The sequence below is a fragment of the Penicillium daleae genome (assembly GCF_028827525.1).
Source record: "Penicillium daleae strain IBT 16125 chromosome Unknown utg000008l_segment0_segment0, whole genome shotgun sequence".
Taxonomy (NCBI): domain Eukaryota; kingdom Fungi; phylum Ascomycota; class Eurotiomycetes; order Eurotiales; family Aspergillaceae; genus Penicillium; species Penicillium daleae.
Genome location: NW_026623156.1, coordinates 2,555,967 through 2,574,230, shown reverse-complemented (window position 1 = coordinate 2,574,230; position 18,264 = coordinate 2,555,967). Strand labels below are relative to the sequence as shown.

The window sequence follows — 18,264 nt, the reverse complement described above, 5'->3', positions numbered from 1 at the left end:
GGCCCTTGCATCGACAAGATCCCGGCCGGCTAAATAGGAAAGCTGGATGGAAAAGCCATGACACTCTGCTTATGCTTGGTCCTATTGGCTTCTTACTTGCATGCCGTACGTGCATGCCTGGCTTCAGCCCCGTCTTCTATCTGGCTTTAGTCAAAAAAAAGTGACTTTCCGCCCCAAGTTCACACATTTGATCTGGAAATTTTTGGGCCATGTCTTATCGCTCGGTGTAAGCGAATGCAATGCAACCTGACTAAGTAAGCCACTCGCGGTTCCAGCTTTCGTGTTTCCATGAGATATATGGAAATTTCCAATCTCGAGGATGCTGATCTCCAAGTCCACGGAGTATTGATCCTTTACTTGCTTTTCGCTACACAATGATGTCCGAAGAAACGTCTCAAACAACTTCACACGACATAATACTCCCATTCCACTTTTGGGATGACGTTCCCTATACTCGTGGAATCTGTCTAAACGTGACCCTACGCTTCGAGGAAGTTCTAGATACTAGGAAACTCCATGATTCGCTTGAGCGTCTCTTGGAAATCGGAGAATGGAGGAAGTTAGGAGCGCGGCTTCGCCAGAGTGTAGATCAACGACCTTCTTCTCTACCAATAAGTCCCAGCACTAATTCATGCATAGGAATCTGGGAAATTGGAATACCATCTCCCATCGAAGTTTACTAGCGACCGACCAGGCTTCATCTTCACCACGGCCAGCCATGCAGAGCCTATCTCTTCGCACCCTCTAGCCTCGCAAATGCCATCAACCCAAGAAACAAGCCAGATCTCCGTACTAGGGTGCATGTCAAGCTTCAATTCGATAACCAGGAACAAGGACACACCAAATGGAATCGAGAAATACCTCTCCTCAGACATCCCACAACTCTTCATCCACGTCGTGACCTTCACAGACACGACCTTGATAACAGTCACCTTCGTACATACCTTATTCGATGGAATGGGCCTATCCTACTTCCTACAAGCCTGGACCGCAGTCCTCTCCGGAAACGAAGACCAAGTACCCCCATTCCTTGGCTTCGACGAGGACATAATTGAGGCGAAAACAGAAAACGTCCCAGCCGAACACCACGTTCTCGCAAAAAAGACATTCACCAAGTTCCAAATGGCAGTCCTTGTACTCATGCGCTGGTGGGAAAATTACTGGTACCCCGAAACCCAAGATAAAGTCATCGCCATCCCAAGTATCCTCGTGAAGAAAATGCGAGAAAAGGCTCTACTAGAGCTCAAAACTCAATCGTCACAACATTCACCCGAGGACATCTTCATCAGCGAGGGCGACGTCCTCCTCGCCTGGCTCTCCAAATCCATAGTCACAGCTCTTAACCCAGTCCCCTCAACCCCAATCCTCATATCCAACGTCTTCGACACCCGCGCCGTTCTCAACATCTCCCAAAAAGGCGCTTACACCGGCAACGCTACAATCCCAGCCTGCACATCCTTCACTGCGCAATCTCTCACGCGAAATCCTACAAGTAACATAGCCCTACGCCTCCGGCACTCGCTGGACGAACAACGGATCCCACCCCAGGTCTTCGCCATGTCCTCCCTGCGCAAGAAAACACTTCGGGAAACGGGGTATCTACCGATAGTGGGCGATCCGCGTCAGATCTCGATAACGTGCACGAATTGGCAACGTGCGCGGTTTTTTGAACTCGATTTTGCAGCGGCGAGGACTGATGAGACGCTTACTGGGCCTGTTAGGCCGAGTTATATTAATACTGCGGGGCCGACGCCGATGGGGCCGAATGTTGTGAGGAATTTGGTGACTGTGACGGGGAGGGATGGGGTTGGGAATTGGTGGGTGCAGATTCTAGCGAGGGCGAGTGCGTGGGGGAGAATTGAGGAGGGGATTCGAGAGTTAGGAGGAGATATTTAGAGTGTTGGGTTGGTGAATGTGACTTGAGTTGATTTGATAAGTCCAATTGAATGGTAGAAAGAAGCCATATGTGATGAGAAAATTCATGTTTGTCCATTCCAATCCATACCATATCCCAGACTAAACACCAAAGACGCCAAATTAATATTCCTGGATTGCGTATGTACACAATTACCCTGTCGAGAGTTTAATCAAAGACCCAGTCCCATAATCCCATTCATACCCATATCTGAACCGCCCGCAGACGGGATAGACGGGCAAATACAGCCCGGTGGAGCATTAGCAGTGGTGTAGGATAACCCTGAGGGTGACGCGCGAGAAGCACGGCCCATAGCGCGGGCAATGATGGCTGCAGGGGTGGTGGCAGCGGTTTCACGGGCGTGCAGGAGGCCGAAGCGTAGGAAGACTTCGGAGATGGTGACGAGGATGGAGATTACGATGAGGACGATGATGATCCATGTTTGGTCTGTGGGATGTATATTAGTATGATGGGATGGGATGGGATGGGAGTGGGTACGAGTATTGGGGTTGAAAGCGAGAGACGTACGGGAAGTGCGATTGTCGGCAATTGAGTCCGAAAGAATTTCTGCCAGGTCGAGGAAGACGCGGCAGCGCTCGTTGAGGACTTGGATACGCGGCTTGATCTCGAAGTACTCGCGCACGGCGATGTAGAGAGGGTATAGGTTGGGCTCACTCTCCCAGAAGAAGTTTGGTACGTCGAGCATATTCGATGCTGCGAGGAGTGAAATGGTTAGTGAATTCTGTTTGTCGAGAAGGGATCCAAGTAGGAAAATACTTACAGAGATTGACTTCAACTCTGCTCTTGAAAAAGACGACCCAAAATGCGAAAGACTTCTTCACGCTTCATGCCCAACTTTCCAGTCATGGCTAGTCGACGCGGGACGTCCTTTGCATCAGCCATCTGGCGAGCCATGACTTCTTCAAAGAAGCACAACTTCGTACTTTGGGATATGCCATGACTGATAGCCAACTTGATCATATGATCACCACTGCGGAGCGTGATCATATCATTGTACACTCGAGGTCTCGAAATCTCCGTCGAGTACTCAAAGTGGAACTCTTCCGTCTCGAAATCTTCTTCATGAAGTGGCATAGTCGTCAAGGGGATAGGCGTCCCTGTTGCTGAGGACGTGGCAAACGCGAGATCCGCCAGCAGATCTTTCTCCTGTCGCTCCGTGAAGTTCCAGAAAACTACCACACCGTAGCTGAAGACGAACATCTCGGCGACATTGTACAAAGTCCGGGCCGGCGTTTCGGGCCCTGGGGCCGATGCTGCCTTCAAAGGAGGGGAAGGACGCTCCCTCAATAGAGCATGCCCATCATCAGAGCTGTGACGACGGCGTCGAGGCGCCGGCTCGGGACTCTCTTGAGGCTGTTCGACTTCCGGATGAGCCGTGCTATGCGTTGCACCGCTTTCGCCAGCACTCGTAGCATTCTCATTCCCTTCCCGAATCCGACCGTCCTCCTCAGCAATTCGAACAAGATATCCTTCCCGATGCTCCTCCCTCGTCCCATGGCTATCATCACCCGACGAAGCCTCAGCATTATGCTCATCCTCATGCCGACCATGTCCAACAACTGAATGCTCCTCAGCCTCACCCATGTAATCCTCATGATGATCCCGCAGCTCATTCCGCTCAATCTCCTCATCAAGCAAAGACCTGCCACCAGGGAACTTCAACACCGGACTACTCCGCAGCCGATACCCGTCATGACCCGGCAACAGCGGCAGATGATACGCCGTGTACAAGCAATCATCATAAAGCTTGGTCCGCGCCCCATGCGCCTCCTTCACAAACGCCGCCACAGACCCCATCTTATACGCCTGCGCCGTACAATAAGCCGTCACCCGCGCCAGTTTCTCCGTCCGTCGCGCCTTGGGTAACCGCTCCGCATAACTCTTCGCCCGCTCAGGCGCAACACGCCTCTTCCGCAACGCCTCCTCCTCAGCCAACAACGGCGCAATCTCATTATCAATCCCGAAATCCCCACCAAGCCGCTTCTGCGCCAGCAATTGCTGCCGAATAGCCTCGGGGTCGATCCGTTTATCCCGCGCCAGACGCTGCACAAGTTCCTCGTCCACGAGATCTAGCTCGTCCCGCGCTTCCCCTTCATCTTCCTCCTCGCCATCATCCGGTTCCCCGACCCCGCCGGTATCGGGGAGTAGCACCAGTTTTTCGCTAACCTTGGTCGTCCGCGGAGGTAGACGTGGCTGCGCGGCAAGTCGGCCACCCTTGCTGGTAGCGCTGGCTCCAGCGCTGGCACCGCTACTGCCGCTGGCGCTGGTGATTAGTCCGCTTGCGGCGGATGCAAGGCGACGAGAGCGCGAGATCGGCGGCGGATGCCGCTGTTGCATGGATGGGACGTCCGAGGCATACTGGAGCACGTTGTCGACGGTGATGAAGCGGGTGGATGGGGATCGGCGGCGCCGGGGGGTTGCTGCGGGCTGTTGGTCGCGGGAATCGGTGACCTAGGGAAGGGAGTGGCAGCGCGTGCCGTTGTCTCAGTCATATGTTGCATTGGATGGGGTATTTTGTTGGTGTTGGTCTTGCATGCAATGCAGCAGACTGCTGCTGTTGCTTTTTGCTTTTTTTTTCATTTCCTGGGGAGGGGAGAGCGGGCGGGAATAGCTTATAGCTTACCAGGACGGTCGGGCTACGCTGGCTGGTACCCCGTCCGCGGGCAGGGGGTGTCATTGTCGTTGTGGTCCTCCTTTTTGTTCGGTTCGTTCTGCAACTCTTGGAGGGCTTTGATGGAATAGGGCGGTGGAGAGAGGCGGATATCGTATGGAATTGGTGAATAGCTCAACTTGCTTCTTCCCAGCTCCTCTCCGCCAGCTTTCCCAAATTCCCAAATGGCGCTAGTCTCATTACGGAATAGCCTGGTTAAAGTTGATGACGTAATTCTGTACTACGAGTGTATTGAGACGGAAATCTTTCAGTAATGGGTCCCGTGATATGCCACGTGTTTTGTGGGCCAATCACATTGTTCTGGCCGGTCCTCGGCGCCGCAGAACCACGGATTTGCAAATTCGCCGATCCGGGGTAAGCTGTTGGAGCGGATCTGGACTTTCACGGACTTCTAGACTCAGCGAATTTACTGGGCTTGATGAATTCAGTAGAAACTGGGCACCAGGATGGAAATCAATTTGATAGGCGTAATTCATTTCGAATGTGCTATCGATAACTCAATGCTTGGGTACTGGTTCCTCGCGCATTATTCAGAGCCGAAATGCAAAATTCTATGTATGGCACAGATCGCCGCAATATGGTTTTTTTTCATGGGATGTACATGCAGCAGATGGAAGATAACGGAGAGGGAATATTAAATCAGAAGGAAATTGGTAAAAATCATAACCATGAAAACGCCAAATTGCCGATCTGTCGAGTGCTTGAGTAGGCTCACCAAGATCATCATACCCTCGATTCAAAGGGAGAATGAATAGATAGAAACCAGATGTAGATGTGTTTTTTCGCCGGGGGGAATAAGGTGAGAGCACAGTCATAGTCATCACCATGCAACAACGCGAGGGAAAATAGAAAACCAGAGATGCAAAAAAAAAAAAAGAAGAAAATTCAATCAGCCTCACGCATAAGAGCCGTCACGGAGTTTACGATCTTCCTCCCAGATCTCATTCTTCATCTGCGTCAGCTGCTCGTGCCAGCCTTCCAGTTTCGTGATCGATTCCGGTCGGGGGTTGGCCTGGCCCGCTAGGGATTCATGCAAGGAGTGATATTTGGCGTAGGCCCTCTTGAACCGCTGCGACTTGTCCCACAGACGCCGCTGCGCGACTTTATGGCTCATGGGTGGAGATGCGCTGCCCGTGCTACCCCCACTGGAGGTACTGACCGCTCGGCGCCGCTTGAGATCATTGTTGCCGTTTGTCGCGCGGGCGGCTATGGGGGTCGGGGCTACCGGTCGCTCGGGCTCTGCCTTGCGCTTCAAGGGATTGACCGAAGCAGACCCTCCCTTGCTGGTGCCGGCTGGCCGCGTGGAGTTCGAAAGGGTAGAAACTGCACCCTTAGCCTTGGCCCGGCCAAGTTGGGAGATGAGCGGGGAGGATGATGACGAGCTGGAGGACTGGTTCTGGCTGTCGGAACGGCCGAAATTGGGCGCATCGGAGGCACTGGCTGGGCGAGAGGAGAGAGGGGGAGGGCTTCTGGGGGGAGGTGGAGGGTCGGGCAGAGGGAGGTCGTTTGGCCGCTGTCTTGGTAGGCTCGAGTTTGGGAGTGGGCACCTCAGCCTTGGGGACCTTGGGTGTGGGAGCTGCGGGGGTGTCCTCCTTTGGGCGAGGCTTGGTCGAAACCTGTGTCGACTTCTTCACTGGGGCGGTCTTCTTCGTGGTTGTGGTAGCTGTCGTCGACTTGGCTTGCTTCGGGCGGTCGGTCGGAGTAGGGGCGGGAGGTGGAGATGGAGCTCGTGCAGGCGCAGGAGGTGGTGAAGCATCAGGCATTTCGTCGTCCGACTCATCGGAATCGTGAACGAACTCAGCGGATTTGTATTTGGTCTCCGTGGCAGCCTTTCCTGGAGGTCTTCCGCCGGTCTTTTTGGTGATTCGACCGGTCAAGGTACTGTTTGTATTCTTGTTCTTTGCAGGTCCCTTCGCCGGTTCCTTCTCCGTTCGTGCCCTTGCCGCAGGGGTACTCGACTTTTTAGCACCCACAGCAGGGGTACCTTTCGGTCGATCCGTCTCGTTGCCAGTGGTGTCACCATCCTTCCGATCGTCGGCACCGTCCATGGTCATCCGGGGTGTGGAGGGCTTCTTGCCCGCCAGTCCACTCTGGAGTCCGCTCTGGAGGTTGAGTTTGGACAGACATTTCCCCTTGCCCCGTTCCTCCTTTGGCAGCAAGCCCTGCCACAGCTTATCCGTTCGAGAGAGACGCATGCGATCAAAGGCAGAGATCGCCTTGTCAATGGCAGCCTGTCGGTCATCCTGGGTCGGGTAGGGGAATTTCCACACGTCCAGATCCTTGTAGAATTTGTCCTTCAAATCGTACTTCTCGCGGTCAATGCGATTCTCGGTGCCATATTTCTGAACGAGGACGGTGCAGTCCTCAATGGTCGATCGGGTCTGACGAGCGAGGAACTTGGTCGACACGGGACGAATTGCGAGGAGGTGGACCAAGGGGGTCTTGAGAGCCTGGAGGCGGGCGTTGTTCTTGGCCTGCGAGGCCGGCGCAGAGGTCGGGGTCATCCCGGGGAGAGGAGACCGGGGTGGGCCCAAGGTCGGGCTCGAGGTGAGAGACCGATTGTTGGCATTCCGGATTAATCGGTCCTTTTCCAAGACTGATTTGGGCTTGGAGCCACGGTGCACCACACTCCCCGAGTTTGCCGCCCGGAGAGCCTTCAATTCATCGGGGTTTTGAATCATGTGCGTTGACTTGGACGCCTTGCCTCGCTCAAATGCATTGAGACTTTCCTCCAAATTAGCCAGGGCCTGATCGGTGGCAGCGGTGGCCTCCCTGGCCTTTTCGACTTCCAAACTATGGCTGAGGACACCCGTGAAGTAGAGGTTTTGCTTGTCATCGGAGGTGTGGTAGATCTCGGAGCGGTGAGTTTCGGGATAGGCATGGAAGGATTGGGTCTTGTTGTCGTAGTGGAGGGTAGGATGTTTGCCCAGGCGGACTTTGGCAGTCGAATCATCGGATTGGAGGCTTGAGATGAGTTCATCGAGGGTGTTTTGGGCGAGGTTCAGCCGCATGAACTGAGCTGGTTTGGCGGCGGCGTCACCCGGCTGATCTCCGGGACGGAGAGATAGCCCGGTTTCGGGGATCTCCAGGCCAGTCATGGTGAAGAGGTGCGAGACACCAGCCAAAAGATCAGGGGGAGGAGTTGAGGAGTGATCTTTGGGAATGAGGAAGGTCGGGTGGCAGCGTAAGAGCTGCAGGTCAGGCGGCCTACTGCACGGCGAAGTGAGGCAGCCCCGGCATCAGATCGAGTAGCCGAGGGGATGATGCCGGAGAGTGGCGAGAGGATTGGCAGTGAAGGGTGTTTTGAGAAGTGTGTAGAAAGCGAGAAAGAGACTGGAGGAGGAGTAGCGTTGGGAAGAGGGGGGAAAGCTGGGTCAGGAAAGAGTGTGAGAATGAGTGAGGAAAAGAGGAAGAGAGAGAGGAATGAGGAGAGGGCGAGCAAGGCGAAGCGGAGAGTGGGGAGGAGAGCAGAGTAGCTGACGGGAGAGAGAGACAGACTGGGAGAGAGAGAGAGCCTGAGGTACGGGACGAGGTACGGAAGGGCCAGGACCAGTACCCTCCGTACCGTACAGTGGACAGTGCTCCGGTACGAGTAAATTACAGGGGACTCTTTCTTTTTTCGGTTCCCGAGGAGGGCGTGGTCGGAGTCTGTTGTCGGAATTAATCCAGTGAATTAACCACTTGGCACTTGGTGAACTAATAATTGATCAGTTTTGAATTGTTGGAATATTTGGGAGATTTGGTGTACCGTACTCTGTAGGCTATGATCGCTGCGATCGAAGTAGTCTTGACTTCTAGGGCTTCTAGGGGAGACATTGCTATGTTCTTCAACTCGTTCTACTGATATTCCTATTTCCTAGTCCAAGTCCCCTACCTAGCCGGGTTATCTTTAGTTAACTAACTAGTAACCGTTTACACCCATTTATTAATTACTAGACGGTTATTAGCATCCATGATTCAGGACCATGATTTGTTTGCAATCTATTTACGTTTCCACTCCCAAAGTTCCAACCCAACCCCCCAAAAAAGTGGCGACCACATTATAAAGAACTTGGGCTGATCCCCGGAAGAACGATCCATCTTGTCTCATCATCCCTGGGCTCCATAAATAATGCCCTTCCTGTTTAATATGCGAAGATCTGTAATGGATATCATCCCATCGGGAAAAGGAAAGCATTGAAACTGGCCCCTCTCCGGGGACAGAAGAAAGGAAGAAAGAGATACGAAACGAACGACAGTTTCTCTAATTCTTTGATTGCAGTGCCCTTTATTCTATTCTATTCTTACATTCCTTTTGTCTCTAACGCTGATTCTCTTTGACCTATGTGTTTGATGTAGTCTAATCTCAAACTCATCAACTAATAAACCTGTTTCTATTCATTCTTCCTATCATTATGCACCCCCTTCTAACACACCCCTGTCACCCTCAACCCTCAGGACCTTGTTTCCCCTTCGTCCTTCTGCTTAGCATTCCCTTTGCTCCGAACGCAGTCCGCCCAGGTTGTAACGCTGTACACCCTGGCTGATCCTGTCTAACCCCCCGGGGGACAATGCGAACTAAGCGCAGCCGACCTACTAACTTAACGCCATGCCGTTAGAGGGGAGTGGAAAGTCAATACGGAGCGGAACTCCTTCGAGAACCGGAGGTCCAGGACAAATTGCTGACGACTTCTTATATCTCCAGATCGCCGTAGGGATTTACTGTAGTTGCTAGCTAGCCTATGCCCAGTTCCATAGACATGGTATATTCCATACTCTCTCCAGCACACGGTGTATACTCTGTCGAGTTACCCGCTCTCCCAATTCCTCTTCTTCCGCGCTTCCCTCGGGAGTGGTACGGAAAGTCGTGTGAGGAGAACCTGTCTCCATCCGCGGACAAAAACAAAAATGGGGCTTGCCGAGTCCAGCCCATCCAGTCCATCCACCCACACCCCCTCAGTCTCCAAAAGGTTAAAAAAAACGAAAACGGGTGTCTCCGGGTGCTTTTTGCTGGTCGGGTCCTTTCTCCAGTTTCTCCCCCTCTCCTCATGGTTAGATACTCGGTATAGAACTAGGTATATGGTATAGGATATACACATGTATACGCAGTATAGCCAAATAGTCATAAAGCTAATGCCTCTTCCTTCTTCGAGAACCCAAAAAAAAACACGCACGGGACTAGATCATCACTGCGGTTGTCCATCAACCCTAGTGCTCCTCAATCCTGGCATGGGACATACCAGGGCCCCCAACATTGGCAGGGTCCATTTGCTGCCCGGGGCCTGTAATCGTCTCTCAGTGACGGCCGATCACCCGCCCTCCACCTCCCATCGATCCCCGAGGAATGCGAGTGTGCACTGGATTTTGCCCCTCGTTCATGCACGCAGGCACGGATCCAGGCAGCGTGTACAACGGGCCCGGCCCGTGGTGATTTGGTGAAGGATCACCCTGGGTATTTTGTACCTGGGTACAGTAGAAGTACCTGGGTAATTAGCTACAAAAATTGTGTTGTAGTGGTTGTACTGTACCTGGGCACCGTTTGGGCTAATATATGATACTGTATAAGTAATACAGAGTATACTTGTGATGAAGAGTACTCGTACCTTGCCAAGAGCAACCGTGGATAATGTAGCTCCAGAAACTTGATAATCTCCAGCTTACTTGAATGTTTTTTTTTCTGAGTGTCTTAGACTCCTGGTCATTGTGATGTGAACGATTGATCAATTTTCTGACATCTGGTGGACACCGTATGTACTATGAATCGACTTCAGTCTCCCAGACGCCCCGTGCGAACAAGTAGAAATCAAGAAGGCAAATTTCCCGGTCGGTCGCAACAGCTGGGGATTTCCGGAGTATGTATCCCTACGAACCCATGGGCATAATTCTATACGAAGTACAGTACTCCGTAGTCCGGACTGGTGCCCAGTTTACCAGATTAAGCTGTTCCGGTCGGGCCCTCCTCTGCCCACTCTGCCCACCGGTGACAGGCGTTTAATTAACAGACTAGCTTGATAAGGCAAATTATTGAGGTGGCTTCCTCTCCAGCGAAGTGGTCCATGGTCCACTGGGGCCGAACGAGAATGGTAATGGACTAGGGGGCGTTCAGCTTTTAAGAGATAGGAATTATTCTAACATGGTCAGACGGCCAAAGACTGTTGGTCAATCGTTCCTTGTCTCGGTGGATAAAGGAATGCATGTAATAGGAAGGTCTGAGGAGTAGGTCGTACATACTTATAGTCCACTCTAGTACGGCGTATAGAATCCAGTAGTGCCGACAGTCCCAGCAGGGAGGTACATGTACCCAGTTCAGCTAAATGGCAACCATCATCACTCCGGTAACTGCCCTGGAAAGCCAGGTACTGTACCTATTACGAGGAAAGCGTAAACTACAATACCCCAGTATGTAATCTATCCCCCTAAGAACAACGTAGAAACATTTTCCCAAAGTTAACCCCTCCCCCCAAAGAAATTATAAATGTCGCCTCTCCTCCATTGACAACGAGAGGATGGAACAAATCCATTTGAGCGACAGGCACAGACAAGATCTTTCTCCGTCATTCTCAGCCAACGACAAGCGAACCACTCCAGCCCCCTCGCCCTAATGAAGGCACCTGGTGGACTCTGATTGGGGATTCCTCCGTTGCACGGCCGCATGGGCTCCGTTCATGCAACCCCCCCCCTCCAATGATCCAATCCGACCGTCGCCCAATAAGCCGGGCTCCGGGGGCGTTCCCTGACAGGGCAGGGCAATTGCTTTGGCTGCATTTCCGTTCTGCGAGTCGATCAGCTCGATCCGATCACGGTGCCAAGTCGTTGACGATGGAGTGCATGCGTCTAGTGACGTTCCATCTATCTTACGGATATAACGGGGCTGTAATGCCGATTCTTCTATAGTCGGTGTCTGTACTCCGTACAGACAGACCTGTAGGTTGCGTAGGGATACATAGTCTATGGGGAAATCAGATCGGATGCAGATCCAGATCAGGATCTGATCTGACTGTGATAAGGGTTGGGTTAGCAAAAAAAAATCAGGGTACAGTTCCCTACTGTAAGACGGCTGGTAGTGATCATGATCATGATCATACTATAATCATCGTAAGTATCATTCAATATCTCACATTATTCCCATCCTTTTCAGCTTTCTTCAAGGCTGTCAATCAAGTAAGCAATCCTCAGCAGTCCCCGGCCGAGAGGAGGGGGCATGCTGGACGTGGATCCCCCTGCCCTTGCTGCAGAGTCCGCCCCAGTGGACTCAGCCTGCCACTTCCGCCCGGCTGTGTAGCCTTGGAAGATACTACTGTAGTCTGACTCGCTAGGTACTACAGTACAGTACATAATTAGCTAACTAGCTAACTGCCCAGTCGTCACTAGTCGCGAGTCTGAGACAGGGTTGAAGAATTATTAATACCCAGTCCTGCGCCTGCACGGTCTCTCCGGCTGACCACCAGGCCCCGAATTCCAGAATTATCTACTTTGTACTAAACAGGTGCCCGAGGATCTTGGTCTTGGCCAGGTGAAGTATTACAAAGCACGGCCAGAAGTAACTTAACTAAGTTAGTTAACTAATTAGTTACATACAATTTTATTATACATTGTTATTGTCTAAGGGACGTCGGTTTCCCCCAGTAGATCATAATTCATGATCCTAATAAAGGATATATAACCTTACTTTCTACAGTATTCCCCTCTCCGACGGGGACCCGAAACTGATTGAGCCCTCGGATTGGTCACTTTGACAGCAAAGTTCTCGTGTTGGCCATGACTCAGTAGCTAACTAACTAACTAAGTTATACGGGGCACCATTGGAGAATAATGAGAATCATAATTGCAAATCCCAAGTATAAGAACAGTCTACAGTTACTCTACTTAAATCAAGTCTAGGGACCGACCTATCTAGCCAGTTTCATATTGTCCTATTGACCAATCCTTCCTATCCAAGCACCTTCACCCACCATCTCCATCTACAACCACCAATCTACAATTCAACAACAAAAACCTCCTTCATATTTGGAACTAACCACCACCAAAATGACACCCTCCCAAAACCAAATCGCTAAACACTTCCGCACCCTCCACAACCCACAAGACCCTCTAATCCTCACAAACGTCTACGACGCCAGCACCGCCTCCATCATAGCCTCGCTCCCCACAACCCGCGCCATCGCAACAGCCTCCTTCGCCGTCGCAGCCACACTCGGCGTCGACGACGAAAACCTCACAAAAGACCAGAACCTCTCCGCCCTGCAAATCATCATCTCCGCCGTTCACCGTGTCAACCCTGCCCTCCCCGTCACTGTGGACCTGCAAGACGGCTACGGCAATGATCTTCCTGCTCTAGCGGCTACTATCAAGGAGGCGATTGCGCTCGGTGCGGTGGGGTGTAACCTCGAGGACATGGATAATGCAGCTGGGACATTGAGGTCGCTGGATGAGGCTGTTGCGCGGGTGCGGACTGTCGTTGAGGCGGCGAGGGAGGCTGGGTGTCCTGATTTTGCACTGAATGCCCGGACGGATGTGTTGTTCCAAGAGGGGAAGACGTTGGCAGATGCTATTGAGAGGGGGAAGGCGTTTTTGGTGGCAGGGGCTTGTACGGTGTTTGTTTGGGGGGGGACCCGGTGGACGGGGGGTGTCGAAGGAGGAGGTGCAGATTTTGGTGAAGGAGTTGGATGGGAGGGTGAATGTGAAGATGAATTTGAGAGATGGGTTCTTGGGGGTTAGGGAGATTCGGGAGTTGGGGGTTGCGAGGGTGAGTCTTGGGCCGGAGTTGTGGAAGTGTGCTATGAAGGCGGTTAAGGAGCAGGCTGAGTCGTTGTTGGCGTAGATATACGGTATATGGAGGAAGGCGTATATAGTATTTTAGGTTAGTTGAGGATATGTACTTCTAGATGGATGATTGAAGAAGATATCTAACTACCCCGGGCACTGACGAGAGACAGATGAAACATAAATCATATCGAATTTCGTTGAAACATAACATACATCTGCTAAACTAATAAACCTACAATCTGAATGTCTCTGAATATCCATTCCCAAATCCCATTTCCCAACTAGATCCAAACTCCAACCCATCATGACTTACTGCACACTTCCGGCTTCGTACAAATCCCATTCACACACTTATTCCGATATGAGTAACAACAATTCTCATCCGCAAGACAAGGCCCATTGTCTTCTTGACAACTCGGCCACTTCTCATCCGTCGACCTACATTTACTCGCAGCACAATAGCCCGAGCAACAATTACCGACTGTGTTGTCCGGTAGGTAGCAGTTGGCTAGGGACAGTCAGTATAATGATCGGACTGGAGCAATTTCCTCCTCCTCTAAGGGACCCGTATATAGCCGGGATCAAGGATCAAGGATCAAGGCTTACCGTAAACACCTAGGCAGGTGGGGGTCGGCACACAGGTTGTAATTGTTGTGGTACTAGGACTCGTGAAGGTCACTGTAGTACAGATATCTGTGCCAACACAGGCATCGGCGGTTCCGCATCCTGTTGCGGCTATGTTGGTTAGAAGGGAGGCCTGTCAGCGAGCGATTTTGGGGGTATCAAGAGATTACTCAGATGGAAGTGGGCAGTGGACGTACAAGAGAGCGCCAGATGAGAGGCGAAGACGATGAGGGCTTTAGAGAAATACATAATTGATTCTGAGTGTCTGTAGAACTGATTTGGATACTCGAACTTCATGGACTAAATATTCATTCCTGCGCACGACATATTCCACCCCGGACCCCGATCTTTATACCCCGTTGAAAATCCCTCTCCCCTCCCTCTTCCCAGATATGGTCATACCATCACAAGTCATTTGATATCATGATTCAAGACACATAGAACCTAAATACGAAGTTCGAAATCATACCTACCGATCATTTCTAACATCCAAGTCTTCCAAGACCCTGAAGTTTCCGTTCGCGGGGAAGCCCAACCTGTGGTTGAGCACGCTCCGGCCACTTAAATACGAGAAAGCTAATGTGGAACCTGTTGCACCCCCAACGTGCCGAATTACAATTGGCATGGCGTTGAGACATTTCGGTTGCAAAGTCTCGGCTTCGGTCATTCTCGGCGGGAGAGTTCTCTGGGGTAGAATGGGCTGAGACCTTGGCGTGCTCATTGCATTGTATGGGAGGGCGGAGGGGAGGAGTGTGCTGCCATCTTGATATTCAGCGTAAGATCTGGATGGATGTATAGATAGGAAGCTATCTATATCTACTGTTTTAGTGTTTTGTGTAAAGGCCCGAAGGCTGAAGATCTGTAAACCGTTACAGTAACATACAGCTGCCATAAGCCAGAACATCCCAGCGCCAATTCCACACACCAGACAAAAGTCCAGGGATCCAGGGTCCACAACCCAAGGCTGAGGCTGATGTTTCAACAAGAAAAACCCCGGGCGCCTGATCCAACAAGCCAGCCCTCAAGTTCCACCCCCTAACAATAAGGCTGACATGCAGAAGCCAATAGTTACAAGTCCAGTCCAGGCTGACCCCCGACTCCAAATCCAACATACATATCTTACGCCAAGAACTCAGAGGCCGTTTTCATTCTTCTCGCTTCAAACACCCAAACAAAGAAATCTGCCTGCCTTCGCGCATACCTACTCGGCAGGTTGTGCTAGCTACCGAATTTCCCGCCAAGCTTGCGGGCCGTGGCTTAGACGGGGATCATCGCGCGACGGGAATGGGCTAGTTGCCATAAATAGATCGAGGGAGCTTGGACTACGACTGTTCGCGTGAGTTGGGGGTGTGGTTAGTCCGGGATAGGAACGAGTTATCAAATGTAGTAGGAGGCTCTACCCTACCGTTTGTTTAATCTCCCGTGCATAATGCTTTCAATGATGGAAATTTGAAGCGGTTAGCGTATAAAGAGAATCATACAGGTATACTCGAAGAAGCTCAATTTAAGCTGTAACGAATGAGAGGCGAATGGGGCTTGAAGATCTGATCAATCATCTTCCTTGACAGACGCGGTTTATTCTTAGCTGGACCGATCAGTCTTACTGTCTACTTTGTAGATCTACTCTTGTATATAGGAGCGAGTTTGGGGTAAAAAAAGGCAGCAGTTGGTCTATCAACACACACTAATCGTACAGAATCGGATCGCCCAATAGTCGACCGCACTCGCAGAATGGTATTCGATGCGAGAGCCAAAAAGAACAAACGCAAAAAGACAGCGCAAAGAATAAAGGGTTGGCATAAGCAATACGCCAAACCCACAGACAAAAAATATTAGGGAAAAGATGTATATGAAACACAAGAAGGAAAGAGAAAGAAAAGAAACAAAACACAGAAAGTGGACAGGAGGTATGCAAGGCAAGCAACAAAAAGACAAGCGACGGAAACGACAGACGCAGTAAAGATCAGTAGCAAAAGAAGCCCCAACGAATAAAGCAGATGAATAAGCCCAAAATACCAACCAGACACCGCACCACAAATGGGACTCTCCCAATCAAAGAACCCCAATTTCCCTGTTTCCCAATATCCAGTACAATGTTAGCCCATAAGAATCCCCAGTCCTGCGCTCTATCTATGCTGTTTCCTCGTCTGGTCGTGTCTCGGTAAAGCCATGTCATCCGCACGCAAGCAATCAAAACAAAAGAGATGATGGATAGGGGGGGTTATTGTTGCGAAGGCAGTAAGGATGACAACCTGATCAACAAGCAAGAGCAAATAATGAAAAAAAAAAAAGTTCCAGACACACACGATCAGACTCCAGAAGGAGAAGGGGGCTCGATATCACGCCACCCCTCGGTAGAGATACAAAGATATCAATTGAACAAAACAAGATGCAATCACGCAGTAGAGTAATGAGAATTGCGGTGGAAAATAAGTTTGTTTTCCATGGGAATCGAGGGATAATGCAGATGAAGCAATTCAACAAAGGAAAAAAAAGGGTTGCGGGGTGGGTGATAGTGTTAAACAAAGGAAAAATGTATGATGAAGCCCCCGACACGGTGGCCTGCATCATACGGGGGTCGACCAAGTATGATCGCCCATTCGGGACTTGGTCTCATAGTTGTCTGGCTCGGTGCTAGTGGGTCGACGGATAGTGGAGTTGGGGAAGTACATGTGAGGAGGCATCGAGCTCGGGTACGCAGGGCCAGTAGGTTCAGGATAGGCAAAGTCATTGGCCGATCCCGGCGAAGGCATACTGCCGTGAGAGGGAGAAGCCCAACCCAGGCTAGTCATGTGTGGGCTGCCGGTGACGCTGTTGGGTCGGTGGTCGCTGTTCGCCGGGGGCTCGAGTGGTTGCGGAGGACCGTACGGGTTCGAGGTCATTGACGGCCGAGCATGGGGCGCACTACCAAAGCTCGAAAGTGATGGAGAGGTGGCTGTGGGAGAAGCACGGGGACTGCCTTGAGAGAAGTCGCCTCGAACATGGGGAGGGATTGGCCCGCTGCCCATGTAATAATCACCGGCCGATCGATGCATCGTCAGCGGTGGCAGATCTCCACCAGGCGACATGGACGCGTGCTGAGCAGGTGATGGAGTAGAGTGGATCGAAGTATGATCTGGGAACATTCCCTCGGGCCCACGACCGCGATCCTTGTTTTGGCGCAGATTGGCCTCCGTCTCGGCAGCTGCCTCCTCAATAGTTCCAGTATGATGATTTTGATGACGGGTGAGAGTTGTACGGCGCGTGAACGTCTTTTGGCAGTTGGCGTATGGGCACTTGTAGGGTCGCTTGCCAGAATGGATACGACGGTGGCGGGCGAGTGATGAGGAATCGCTGAAGGGCTAGACAAATTGGACGACTCGTTTAGAATTGTTGGTCCTTCAAAAAGCAACGCGAATACAGTCGTAAATCAAGCCTGGGAAAGGACCTACCTTGCCGCATCGCTCACACATGTGAGGCTTCTCGCCGGTGTGTACTCGCGAGTGTACCGTCAAAGCCGAGCGTTGGATGAATTGCTTCCCACAGCCAGGCCAGTCGCAGGCATGTGGTCTAATTCCGGTATGGATTCGCTCTATAGGAAAATCCCAGTATTAGCAACTGAATCGATCGAAAGGAACCGTCCTTTGCACAGCTAGGTAATGTACACGTACCATGTCGAGCGAGATCACTGCGCCGAGCAAATCCCTTGTTACAGGTCCCGCAGTGGAAAGTCTTCGGGGGCGCGTCACCACCGGTCCTTCCAGAAGGCATCGGTGGTTGCTGCATCTGCGGTTCACCGGCATATCCACCAGGGACATAGCCCATGTTCCGAGGAGTCGCCCCGGGGGTTGCCCGTAGTAAAAGGACTCGGCGAGTCCTTGATCCATAGGGACACCGGGGGGAGGATGAGGCGGGTATGCGTTAACAGGGTTATCCGAAGCTCCTGGTTCCGCCTTCATGGTTGGTTGATTCATCTGTGCGTTTTGCAGGTACTGCTGGTGTAGTTGTGCTTCTGCGGCGGCGGCTGCGGCGGCGGCAGAGTTCTTTCGGTTCAGGATGGTCGTGAAGTCCATGACCCGACCCCAATGAGGGAAGCTGACGGACCGGAGCCAAGAAAAGCTCCAAGAAAAGCCTCCTGTCCTGCCTGAGCCGTACTGACACGATCAACGCCTGATTAGTTCACTCTGCGGCGAAGAATGAAGCCGGTATTCAACTTCATGCACTGGAATGCAAGGCTGCGCCCAAGAGAGCGGAAGAGCGAGAAAAAAAGTACGAGACCAGGCGGCGGAGCTGACTCTTGGGAGAAGGA

At 51.7% G+C, this 18,264-nt stretch overlaps 6 protein-coding genes across 6 annotated transcripts; 2 read left to right on the top strand and 4 right to left on the bottom strand.

Annotated features, from left to right (window-relative positions):
* Positions 1-374: 374 nt before the first annotated feature.
* N7458_009463 (uncharacterized protein) lies at positions 375-1,896 on the top strand (the record flags this gene model as incomplete). Its single annotated transcript, XM_056912845.1, has 2 exons — positions 375-584; positions 640-1,896. 2 exons carry the CDS (start codon positions 375-377, stop codon positions 1,894-1,896), a joined length of 1,467 nt encoding a protein of 488 aa, XP_056761694.1.
* Positions 1,897-2,087: 191 nt separating this feature from the next.
* Positions 2,088-4,613, bottom strand: N7458_009462 (RMD1 family protein; the record flags this gene model as incomplete). Its single annotated transcript, XM_056912844.1, has 4 exons — positions 2,088-2,362; positions 2,444-2,629; positions 2,713-4,387; positions 4,560-4,613. 4 exons carry the CDS (start codon positions 4,611-4,613, stop codon positions 2,088-2,090), a joined length of 2,190 nt encoding a protein of 729 aa, XP_056761693.1.
* Positions 4,614-5,502: 889 nt separating this feature from the next.
* Positions 5,503-7,705, bottom strand: N7458_009461 (uncharacterized protein; the record flags this gene model as incomplete). Its single annotated transcript, XM_056912843.1, has 2 exons — positions 5,503-5,989; positions 6,045-7,705. 2 exons carry the CDS (start codon positions 7,703-7,705, stop codon positions 5,503-5,505), a joined length of 2,148 nt encoding a protein of 715 aa, XP_056761692.1.
* Positions 7,706-12,614: 4,909 nt separating this feature from the next.
* On the top strand, positions 12,615-13,304 carry N7458_009460 (isocitrate lyase/PEP mutase family protein; the record flags this gene model as incomplete). Its single annotated transcript, XM_056912842.1, has 1 exon — positions 12,615-13,304. The coding sequence occupies one exon, from the start codon at positions 12,615-12,617 to the stop codon at positions 13,302-13,304; it is 690 nt and encodes a 229-aa protein (XP_056761691.1).
* Positions 13,305-13,654: 350 nt separating this feature from the next.
* On the bottom strand, positions 13,655-14,225 carry N7458_009459 (uncharacterized protein; the record flags this gene model as incomplete). The annotated part of the gene is made up of 3 exons (XM_056912841.1): positions 13,655-13,860; positions 13,959-14,087; positions 14,174-14,225. 3 exons carry the CDS (start codon positions 14,223-14,225, stop codon positions 13,655-13,657), a joined length of 387 nt encoding a protein of 128 aa, XP_056761690.1.
* Positions 14,226-16,543: 2,318 nt separating this feature from the next.
* On the bottom strand, positions 16,544-18,028 carry N7458_009458 (putative C2H2 finger domain protein; the record flags this gene model as incomplete). The annotated part of the gene is made up of 3 exons (XM_056912840.1): positions 16,544-17,317; positions 17,408-17,545; positions 17,627-18,028. The coding sequence occupies 3 exons, from the start codon at positions 18,026-18,028 to the stop codon at positions 16,544-16,546; spliced, it is 1,314 nt and encodes a 437-aa protein (XP_056761689.1).
* Positions 18,029-18,264: the final 236 nt, after the last annotated feature.